We start from the raw sequence: 12353 nt of genomic DNA, 5'->3' as shown, positions 1-12353 counted from the left end.
TAACCCACCTGAGAGGGAATGTACCAAATTCAGTAGGATAGATGTCTAGGCACATTGCCTCCTTGAACAGGTCAGTGATGCATTGACTACAGGATATATATGGAGATTGTGGCAAGCAGAGAGTACACCATTGAAGGAGGGGGTTCCGCTATATGTCTGCCTCATGGCCAACGGACGACTCGAAGATAATGGACAACCCATGTCACAGCCACTACAATGACTGCAAAAGGCATAAAGCGATCAGGCAACACTGCTGTAACATTCAACATAATGCTACAACATCATTCTATAAGAACATTATCAATCTTCTGCTTCAAGCATAGGAGAGGGTGGCACCTCAGCAGGGGATGAGAAGCTGACAGGCTAAAATAGGCAGGCTGCACGGGCCCCTAAGACATTTTACAGAAGTGAACCAAGTAGTGGAAATCCTGACTCCTGTCATTGAACATACACTGCATCTGTTCTCCACTACACACCCAGAACACAATAATTACCAAACCAGACCCAAACACTGCAGCCTGCGTGGTAGGCATGATGAGATCAAGGACAGATGCACCGGCTAAAGCACTGCTGTAGCCTAGCCAACAGATACAGGCATTGCAGTAGACAGCCGAGTGAGGGTCCTCACAGAAAATATGCCCAACATTCTAGGGATGTAGGAAGCTGGCTCTCCAAATGGTGCCTTAAAAAGTAGTACACCATTCAGAGAGTACAGTGGATCCCCAATTGATTTGCAGAGACAAAAGTAGATAGGACTAATGCTCTGTTATTTTGTGGTAGTGTGGGGGAGCAGTTAGGCTCATCAAAGGGTATTGCTAAGCATTTGTTGTACTCACAGAGCCAATAAATGCGATACACACTCAAAGAATAAATCCAAGACCAAATTATGAAAATAACATTTTTTTTTTCTGTATGTTTCAAACCTTAGAACTTTGCAACTGGGTAAGTAGTTTTTCAAGCATGAATACCTTTTAGATTAAAAAATCAACACACTGCAGTTCACAGAGTTCTTCAATATTAACCTATGGAGGAAAACAATGTTCAGCAAACACAGCGTTAACACAACTTATGAGGCCAATCTCAGGAAGTTAAGGTAAGTACTGGGAACTTATCAGAACCACACCAGCAGGTCACTCCGGGCAGCATTGGGACAGCCAGGTACAGGGGAGAGCAGTAAGGCATTCGGTGCCCAATGGTTTCCTGTGGGAGTTTGGTCCTGGTGAAGACAGGCTGCAGGCTCTGACTAAGAAGCTAGTCGGGTACAACAAACAGGTAGGTGGTAGACTTTGGGTGCTCGGGACATAGGTGCATCTTTGGTCCTTTTCTCCAGGTCCCAGGGGTGACGGATGCAAGGGTGCCATTATGCGTTAGGTTTCTTCATCGGGCAGCACTTGCCGTCAGGGAGTCCTGCGTGTTGAGGCTGCAGGTGTTGTCGTGGAGTCCAGCAGGGGGGACACAGGGTGGACCCAAGCTCAGAGGAATGGAGGGACGTCGTTGGCACCAGTGACCCACCGCAGATGGGGTCAGGGGCAACGGGTGTAGTGGTTGCTGTAGGTGTTGGGTTTTCTCTCACCACAAGGCTGCAGGAGAGGGGGTCTGTGTGCAGGGACTGTTGGCGACTTGGGTGAGTCCAATGTAGATGGACCACACTGGCCTTGGACTATGGACAGCTGGGGAACCTTGCTTCACCTCCGATCATGGACGTCGGGTGCAGACATCAATTGGGAGGTTGGGTCTTTGGTGTTCCAGAGGCTGCAGGGTCCTTTTTTGGGGCTTAGTTGCAAAGCAGAGCCACTGCTCACGGGAGTCTTGAGTCTTTATAGAAGGCAGACAGTCTTCCTGGGTTTCTTGGAGGCTCAGCTGCGGGAGGAGTCATCACTTTAGGCAGAGTCTGTTGAGGTCAGCAGGCAGACCGGTGGAGGTGGTTCCAAGTCAGCTGCTGCTTCTTTTCCTCTTCTGCAGGTACAACTGTTCTTTGTCCTTTGCTTCTTAGGTCATCAGGGTTTGAGTTCTAGGGTTCAGGGGTGCCACCTAATTACTCAGTTTAGGGGCTTTACAAGGAGTGCCCTGTTCCCCACCTTCAGGGTGATTACACCCTTCTTATGACCACTTCTGATGGGAAGTGGGCATAACCCTAACCCTAGTGACCTAATTCCTTCCAAACAGATGGAGGAATTCGAAAAGTGGTGTTCACTTCAGCTCTTCCACCATAGGGGTGGTACTAGCATGAAGTGGGCACACCTCTTAATCTGCCTAATTTTCTCACCTGCAAACAACATGGCAACAATGACTTTGAAATGCACAGCCCTTAAATAATTTAAATATCAGCTTGTGGTGCTCAATAACACTATAACACATCTGTTGCCACCATGTGTAAGCTGGAATCAGAATACCAGTTAATATCTAAAGTACAAGATAATAATGGAGCACTCAAACTCTCTATAAGTCATTAATATAATAATCAATGAGACTATCTGGGAGGATGAATTGGATCAGAATACAAAATAAAAACGGTATGCACAGTTAAAAAACAGAACCAAATGGGTGTTAACGTTCTCTAAATCATTGACAACTTACAATGTATGACTAATCATGTCCATGATAATATAAAATCACATAAAAAGCAATACCAAAATGTGTTTTCTTTTAATACTGCGAAAAAATGTATTGTCCATCCGTATGAAAATCCATTTGATAATTGAGCCCAGATATTCAATCTTTGTAAATCCTCAACCATTCGAGGTAAGCTTCGGCCCATACGATGTCTTAGCTGAAAATCCATTTGACAGTTGAGCCCAGATGTTCAATCTTTATAAATCCTCAACCACACGAGGTACGCTTCATGCCATACAATGTTTTAGCCGACATGTGTTTTGTCCCATTCCGGGACTTTGTCAAGGCTTTTGTTTGATTCCTAATGAACTCCAAATTTCAAATTCTATGGAATCCAACTCCTGTTATTTATTTGTTGCTTCTTAATGTCCTGATTTGACTCGTTGATATCCATTTTTCAGTCCCTAATCAAGGTTTCCAAGTTATATGTAATGGTTTATGTTATACATGCCTTATCTTATTAATGCCTCTAGCTACCAACTTGTCCAAAACCTCCTCGGTGACGTGCTATGTATGCACTCAAATGTCACTCAGTGAGAAATGCACTATAGTGCATTATGAAACCTCTGTTAATGCACTACAGAGCTGTGTGTGTAACCAGAGCCACAGAATTAAATCTCGGTTCAGTGGAGAATAGTGACTTGTCTATTTTTGGTGCTACAAGGTGACAGCCTGTGACAGAAAGCTCTCTGAAGATATAAGTCATTATTTTAAACTTGCATTACACACAGTATAAAATGGACTGCTGCAAAATGTGCACAAATTTTAAGATAAAATGGTGCTTCCAAAATATAGATTTTTAATAACAACCAAACTGTTATGTAATGCATTCTATTTTTATATAACTTTCCCTTCAACACCTCATCAGGGGTACGCACTTCAGAGCTCAGTTGTTAACTCATTGTACTACCACTCAAAAAGAATAAATCTTTGTCATCACAACGCTTAGAGTCATTTGAGCAATTAAAGCTTTTACAGGCTCCGAAGCATCCTTTACATTTTGATTATTCTTTACATTTGCAGATTAACTAGTAGCACAGGTTAGCATTTCTTTCAGGCCACAGACACCTTGGCAGGAAGGCTTATTTAGCTGTCTGTCAGCTTCAGTTTCACAGCACATGAGACTCACTGAATGACACTTCAGCTGAAACATTTAAACTGTCGTAATTAACCGTCCAGGGACGGTTGTCTTTTTACGAAATGTAGGTGGATGGTTTTTCATAAATAAAAAAAAAAAAAGGCATGGGCACATCGTGCCCCTCCGATCCCTCCATTTCACCCTCGCTAAGGTCAGGAAGTTCAATGTGATGTGATGTTAAGCACTATAGGTTGCTTGGTAGTGCGTCTGCCATGCTGTCTCTGGTAGTAGCTTTGGATGCCTCAGCTCAGCTATTGGCTTCACACTTTCACTCCCCTCAACCCTTAGTCAATTTACCTCAAGCACTCGCCCATTTTGGATAAGAACAGATGTTTGATTGCAACCTGTGCCTTTGCCTGTCTTGGTGGTGGATTTCTTTTTGGTGGGACAGGCTGCCACATCATCCTGCTCTGTCTGCCATTAGTGAGTGCCCATCTCTAAACAATTGTTCACCTCAGGTATATTTCTGGAAAGGCTCTGGATAGCTTTACACAAGCTTGCATCTTGTTTGCTAGTATCAGCATTACGTTTTTGGTAAAGTCAAATATTGTGGATTCTCTTGCCTGCCTGGGGACGCGGTTGTGTTGACTTGTTACTAGCATCCCTGTAGTGGCAGGCCACGTATTGTCATTGTGTGAGGAATTCGAGACCCTTAAAGGGTTGTCTGGTGTTCGGTGCTGTGGCATTGCTGCTATCCGCGATGAATTCACTTTGCAACTTGTTTTCTGGGCTGGTCCGTGCACATGCCTGTTGGAGTAATGGTGTATGGATGTGGCCGTGTGGGTGTCCATGTTCAAGGCATTCCTTCTCTTCTATCAGGCCATGCGTTATCGGACTGTTCTGTTATCATTGTCACCTACGGTCCAGTGCCGAAACTGAATTTGAGGGGGCTCCCCTGCAAAGTACATTGCCCAGTCAGGAGCTCTCGGGCCAGGGGCCCGCCGCCTTGCAGTGTACTGTGCTGAGGGGGCCCCTGGGATCTCGTCCGCCAACCAACCCCGCACCGCGGGAGCTATTGTTGCCCCAGTGCTGGGGTTGTCTCACAGCTGCTAGTGTAAAACGGCAGAATACAGGCGAAACTTAATACGTCTTGAATGGCAGTTGCATTAGCCACCTGTTCGTTGATATTGTTTGATAATATGAGAATTGCGCTTTTAGTAGCTACTGATTGACTGGACGTGCTATTGGCCCCTCCCTTTTTCTCGTTATATGTGGTAAAAGCTTCTCTGAGACAGCGTTAATGTCTTGTGACATCTACCAATATAAAGCGTGAGAAGCGACATGCTGTCATTTAATTGTAGCGTTCAAAATGTCCACCTAACAACATACGCTGAGATCTGCCTAGCGCAAAAGAGGAAACATCAAAACATCTCGCACCAAAGTCCACAATCCAGCTAAACATTTAGTAACTTGCACCAGGGAACTGTAAATAGAGTAGGTCTGCGAAGCTTTTTATAGATTCGAAGACGATTAAATGTGAACAGAAGGTCAAATCATTGATTGCTTATGCAGAGTAAATAATATTTATATTGCTCCTTGTCCCAGTTGCCTACTTAAAGTTATCTAAAAGTTACATTTTTAGTTGATGGAAGAATCCTCCTGGCTACATCGAATCCCTTGTTACAGGTTTATTGTTAGAAACGTAATTTTGTGGTTGGTGTCTGCGACCTACTGATAGTAAATGCTCCCACTTCCAGCAAGGATATCTGTGTGAATTTTTAGCACATCAGTGATGTCAGCATTGTTTCATTAGACCAGTGATCTCCAAACTTTTTAATGCCCTGCCCCCCCACCAATTGAAAAATAAAAATCATCGGCCCTCCCCCTCAGAATTTTTCACAATTGTTTTATAAAAATGGCAATGTTTAAATATTTCTAGACCTATTTAAACATTGCAGTTCAGTACTGTTACCTTTTTAAAAATGCAATAACGTGCTTCTGCCTAAAACAAAGGCATGTTATCTGTATAATGCTTTTTTTGGCCAGTGTGGCGCCCCCCTGGGATCACTTGAGGCCCCCCTAAGAGGGCCCACTCCTCCCCCCGTTTGAAGACCTCTGCATTAAACCCTCCTAGCCGCCCAGGTAGAATTATTTACTCAAGCAAATTGGTTATGACAGGTTGACCATCTTCATGTTTATTACGCTTTCAGTTCTATTGATTACCTGCCTTATAAGAGCCTTGCTTTCAGGGGTTGATCTGTAAAAGAACAAGCGCTGACGCCAAGAAGCCCGCGACGGTCTCTATTGAAAGTCAGTGGTGTTGAATACCAAAGCTGGATAGTCTTGATTGCACCTCCTGCCTTTCTCATCCACTGTCAGACACTCTCTACCCCCTTAGCTCACTCTTCTCACTCTTGCAGGTTCCTTTTCATCCTTGCTTTCTTTTCTTTTTACTGTTTACCACCTTTCTCTTCCTCTTTTGATTTTTAGGTCGAGCCTAAGCATGGGGCATGCACTGCTCTCTTGACATTCTGTGGGCTTTCACCACGCCCATCACTGTCATTCGTTCCTTGGCCGATATTTCAAATTCCTTTGGTTTCTTAGATAAAAGCTTTACGTTTGTCCTGCCTTGAGACTGCTTTGTTACGGACTTGGAGACTGACCCTGTTGCATGGATAATTGCACAATGGGCCATATACCTTAGTGTCTGTGCACTACTTTTTTCTTTTGCCTTGCCTCTACACGCTCATGGTGGTATGTTGTTTCTTTCTCTTCCGTGTTTTCAAGCATCTTGCTGTTTCTTTGCGATGTCTGCAAGTTCTTTTTTTTTTTTTTGCAGTTTTGTGTTGCGTGAACTCGACATAAAGGTATTGGAGCGCTTTACATGAGCACCGGTTACATTACACAAGAACACATTCATTTGTGGTAGCAAGGGGAGATGAAGTGATTTGCCCAGAATCACAGAATATTGAGCTGGCGCCAAGACTCAAACCGTATTCCCCAGCTCCAAACTCGGCAGTGGCAGTTACGTCACATCCTCTTCCCTAGGCTTCTTTGTCTGGTGCGTGTTGGAGATGGTGGCAGTCTGGGAAGTTCTCTTGGTTGTTCTCAATGAGGCCGGTGGTGCCTTCTGCTTCTCACCACTCATCCGTGGATGGAAGTGGTGAGTTTGTCAAAAGTGACCACAGAACGCGACCTGTGGGCAGAGGGGAACTTGAGTCACTTAAGAACATATTAGATGTACACATTGTGCACATATAAATACAGTGCACCGTTGTGCAGAGACTACAGGATTCTGCCCAAACTCAATGTAATGTACAAGAAACCTGTGCCTTGGCAACCCTAATGCGACATGGATCTATCTATCCCTTCCACTGTGCGTCCTAGACCTTGCAGACCCTTGTTTTTTTCTATAGTTCCGACCCTTATCAATTTCCCTCTGACGAAAGGCTTCCCTGGTTTTCCTGAGTACTAGTTCTCCTACCCACTCTGTAGCTGGTAAAGCAAAGGGCTGGGTGGAGGAGGGGGAGAAGGGGGTGGGGGATGAAGGGGGTGACTCCACGCACAGCCAGAATTTCACAATAATTCTTGTACAGCTCACATTTCCTGTTAGATAAAATGTCGCAGTGATCCCTACTTTTATGGCTTATATCTCGTGCCAGTGTCACATGTACCCTCCTTGAACGGCTCAGGAATCTCCCTAACGCCACATTAGACAGACCATCCTTATATGGTTTGACTTTACAATATTAGTGCTATTGAAGCTCTATTTCTGTCAAGCCTCAATTACACGAGTGCCCTGGCAGAAACAGATTTCCAACCATCCACATCTCCTTGCAAAAACCCATAGGGTGCTTCGAAATGGTCTGATTGCTATGCAAAGCGCTCTATAATTTACTGAGCGTTGATATTGACATTACATGTTCACTGTTTGCTTTTCATAAGAAGTGCTGGGTCACAGTGTACCGTCTCCTTCCATAAAGTACAAATAGAAAGTGGGCATGCACCATCCCTTTGAATGCTGACCCTGGGTGTCCTTGTCATCACCGGCCCCTGTGATACAAGCATCTCCGTTGAGGGATCTCATCTCTTCTGTCTGGACAAAATCAGTCAGTCACCCACAGCCGCTGAGATAGTTAATTAAAGGCACAGAACACCCATTTCCCAATACTGTTTTAGAGACACAAAAACAAATGGAGGGGCTAAATGCTATCCATCTAGAACTATCTCTTTCTCTCTCCTCCCTCTCTCCCTTCACACATATATTTTCTCCTCCTTTGTAAGTCAGTCTCTCTCTCTCTCGCTCCCTCCACACCTATTTTTTCTCCCCCTTTATGTCTCTTCCCCCCTCCTCTCTCTCTCGCTCTCTCTCTCCCGCCCTCCACACCTACCTTTTCTCCCCCCTTATCTCGGTATCTCTGTCTTCCTCTCACTCATCATGAACTCTCCCTTGGGCCGTCGGTTATTCGCTCTTTCTCACTCTAAGCACGCCCCAACCTCTCTGTACTCTTCTTTTATGTCTCTCTGTACCCGTCTTGCCTTGTCTGTGCCCATCTTCCCTTGTCTCTATCTGCCTCTCCCAGTGTATCTGTCCCCTCCTCTCTCTACCTCCCCATCTACAGCTGTCCTTCTGTCTTATCTTCCTTTCTCTTCTGTCGCTTTATTATTTGTTTCTGCGTCACATTCTCTGTCCTCTGACACAGTTTCTTCTCAAGCGCTAATGGAAGAAGGATTTAGAGGTGGCTGTGCTGCTCACCCAAGGGTGGGGCCCAACAGAAACCAGAACATTACTGACACCTTATCTAAAGTATGCTTTGCTTTGGCGAAACATAAAGCAGAACCCAGGCTTCCAGTCTTACAATGTCTTTTGGCAATTCTACTGGAAAGCCTTATCCAATATTTTGTTGCAATTTGATGTATGTCATGTTACCAGCTTAAACTGGATTCAGGCGGGCCCATTGGGTGTTGTTCCATACATCTCTTAACATTTGGAACTGCGAAGATGAAAACTGTGGGTCAGAAACAGGAAGTGTTTTAAAAGAGTAGTCTTGTCTGGTACTGAGTATCTACACTTCTTTATTTTGAAAGGAAGAGTACTGGCACTTCTTAGCGCTGCTGCAAAAAATTTATGGGAGAGTACCTGCACAACTCAGGAGTAAAGAGGTACTCTGCATAGGTCACCAGTGATTGCACAATGTCAGCGATAGTATGTTTCATCTGCCAGTATGATGTACTGCATGACTAAATACTTATAAGATCCCAAAGGTGAGACCTATTGGCTATGCCAGTGCTTGTTTTTCTCACTCTGTCTCCGAAGCAAAGTCGGAGGAGGAACAATACATGTCGGCCCTCCAAAATTAGTGTGGTGAGCCCCCATCTGCAACCACTGACTTAACTTAAGCTCTGCTTGCGACTGAATGCCTGTTTTTTTGTATAAGAAAGTGACTGTTAAGACTGTGAAAATACGTTATATTGTGGATGTTCATATACATGTAAATCGGGGATGAGAAATTAGCACTGGAAACTGTGCAGGCTGTCGGAGTGGAGGATTTCAGAATGGTTCACGGGTGTTACTTAGGAAATACGTGCCCCCGGAAATGTACTAAAGTGTTTGGTAACTAATTCCTTTATTTATCCATGTTTTGCTGGTATTGCCTGAAGCTGGTGGTAAAGCACAAGGCCTGGCTGGCCATACCGGACATTGGGGCATTTCCCTTGTAGACTGGAAGGGTGAGGGCCACTTTTGTTACTGGGGAGCCGGTTTTGTAGCACTGCAGCAGTTTTAAAAGCACTGCAAGGTTACTTGTATTGCCAACAGTTTTCAGGCAACAATGAAAGTGCCAAAATAACTCTGGTGATTAATGTATCTGCTTGAGTGAGATCGGAATTTTGTCTAGTGGCAGTTTTGACTAGCATGAGGTAGCACTGACGGTTAATATGCCTGCTACAAAGATCATGTACCATGCAGATCACAGAACAGTATTTTAAATGCAGTACTCATTGCGATACTGCTTTTTTCACAGAGATCCTTTTGCTACCATGCAGTTCACAAGTTACAATCATAATCTAGCACAGTGAGGTATGAACTGTCATAAAAGAGTTGCTTGTATAGTATAGGTTAGAAAGTTCTATTTTTCCCCCAGCCCTTGAGTATCCTAATTTTGCTAAAAAGGATTTGATTGGGTAGAAATAAATTGTTATTAATAGTGTGAGCCCTCACCACTGTTTTACATTGTGAATCCTGAGTTTGCTTTCCTAGACCAAGCTCGCTGAAAAAACGCCTACCAGTATGGATGACATGTGGATCCTACACCTTGTAGTCCCCTTTGTTGTGTATAACATTTTCTGTACACTGATTTACACATGTAAGATTAATTGTCTCTGTATATGTGTGATGTAAAGTTGTCCAGCACTATAAGACAAATAAAATATGTGATAGGGATAAGGGCTTTTGAGAGATGAGAGGCACTGTCAGAGGGTTATGATGAGGGAACCATTGAAGAGTCTGAATAAAGATTGCCATTTCCTGGTGTACTGTCAGGTCATCATTTACTATGTTTTAAAAATTAATACAGTTGAGTATATGATGAAAAATGTATTGTAGAATCCACAGTTTTTGCCATTTTTCCCCAATTTGTTTGGGGGGGGCAGAACCCCCAAACCCCTTTGAAGTGGTCAGGCTCCCTGGTTATGCACCATATGGAGGCTGGTCTGACAAAATTTGCCAGGGCTGCTCCGTTTTCCCAGTCCTGCCCTAGGAAAGCACAGCTAATAGCAAGATACTCTAGCCTTTTAGAATTCATTACATACAACTGAAAATTGATGCTTGGTTCCTGGGTGGTGAGCTTTCAATGGACACTGTTATAATCAAAATAGATCTTTCATCAACAGCGCAGCGTTTGAATTGGAAAGTTTCTATGAGGACATGACAACAATGCTGCAGTCCCGGAAGGAAGCGCTGGCGGCTCAAAAGCAGGAAGATGAAAAACAAGATCTTGACCCAGATATTGTACACTTGGCAGTTAAATTTGACAGGTAAGATTGCATGAAATGTTATTCACTAACATCTAGAAAAATTCAGTGCCAATCAGGCAAGTATTTTTTAACCTGAATCAAATATTGAAATTTGTATTGTATTTAAGTGAGCAATACATTTTTTTATTTTTATACTCATTATGTATAATACATTTGTAAGTTGTTCATGCTGCATGTGGACTGCAACAGAGGTGGCCGAGAAACATTGCCTAAAGTTGCAGAAAAAAGTGTTTTGTCCTCTGCCTGCCAACGCATCTCTTGGAACAGTTATGATGTTGGTGTAGCAGGGAATGCCTTACTACACTGGCAGTAGTGGTAACTAGAGCCACGGGACTTCCTAACATTCCCGTTTTTAATTGTACTGGCTAGTGCCCAGATTAAAACATTAGGGCTACCAGGCAGGTATTTTTAAAGAGTAACCCTATCCCCACACACTACCCTATTCCTTTTCCAACAAAGTGCTCCTGTGCATCTCTCAGGGTGAAACACCCTGTTCTTCAATGGAACGGGAAGGAACTCTATGAGGCATGCACCCCGTGGCTGAGAGTTCTTTAAAGCAAAATTATTATTTTCTCCTTAGGTCGTCGGGAGGGTTCTTACATTGATCCAATCGAGTTAGGCTCCATAGTTTGTGCAGAGTGGGGAAATGCCAGTATCAATCGGGTTGTGTTTTTTTAGGCGACACCCAATGCAATACAAAGGGGGAAAGGATGATGAGTTAAAGTTTCATGTACGTTCTGCCAGCGTATTCGTATGTAGGTTTCTTAGAGACTGATCTCCAAGTGCAGCAGCAGCCAGGTTTTCAGTTTAACAAAGTCAAGGACACTTCAAGGGGAGCCACCGTTTTGTGCAAACACACACTTTGATGGCTATCGAATAACATTTGTCCAGCACACGATCACTCAGTCACCCAACACATGTAGCATCCAACTCACTTGGTGTACATTTCAGTGCCCCTAAGTGACTATCAACTGCCACCAGTCTTCAGTCTTTAGTTTTGGATGAGGGGGCAGAAGTCACCCTTGACAATGGGTGTAGTACAGTTTGGTCAGGCCCAGTGCTTCATTTGTGAAGCAGTAAGTGCCAGTGCTCCAAGATTAGCTCGGAAGCCTGTAGCCAGCGCTGATGAATGTAGGAACTGCTGAATAACAAGGCTGCATAGGCTCGATTCCACCTGAAGTCACTTTCATCCACTACCGGACCCCCTTGAATCTTTAGCTCACTCTTGCACGTTCTTTTTCACCTCTACTTTGACCCTTTGTGACAGTTTTTCAGCTCTCTTCCCCCCCCCCTTTTTTTTTTTTTTTGTCGCTTGTTCTGTGTGAAAGTCTGGTGATTTACAATAAATGCTGGTCCCCAAAAATAAGTGCCATTTGGCCTCACCTGCAACCATTGGCTCAAAGTAAGCACTCGTTGACATCACCTAATAGCAGTTCGGTTAGCCGTGATGTTGATTGTAACCAATATCATGAAGACCAGTCAAATCAGCGCGTGCAGGGCATAAATCCGATACAAGGACAGAGTAAGTTGAGCAGGGACAGGGCAGCACAGCTTTCCAAGCCATGTGAGAACGTTCAATGATCAATACTTTTCTCCTCTCCAAGCGCTGCTATCATGACTATAGCAG

General features: G+C 44.0%; 1 protein-coding gene across 3 annotated transcripts in view; it reads left to right on the top strand.

Annotated features, from left to right (window-relative positions):
* Nucleotides 1-12353, top strand: part of DUS2 (dihydrouridine synthase 2) — a 403339-nt gene that overhangs the window by 359359 nt on the left and 31627 nt on the right. For all 3 annotated transcript variants that reach the window (XM_069216243.1, XM_069216241.1, XM_069216242.1), the window contains one exon: nt 10583-10726. In XM_069216243.1, coding sequence (XP_069072344.1) covers nt 10583-10726 — 144 coding nt within the window. The remainder of the gene's footprint in view (nt 1-10582; nt 10727-12353) is intronic.

Source organism: Pleurodeles waltl, chromosome 12, assembly GCF_031143425.1.
Source record: "Pleurodeles waltl isolate 20211129_DDA chromosome 12, aPleWal1.hap1.20221129, whole genome shotgun sequence".
Classification (NCBI taxonomy): Eukaryota; Metazoa; Chordata; class Amphibia; order Caudata; family Salamandridae; genus Pleurodeles; species Pleurodeles waltl.
This window is presented reverse-complemented; position numbering and strand designations above follow the sequence as displayed.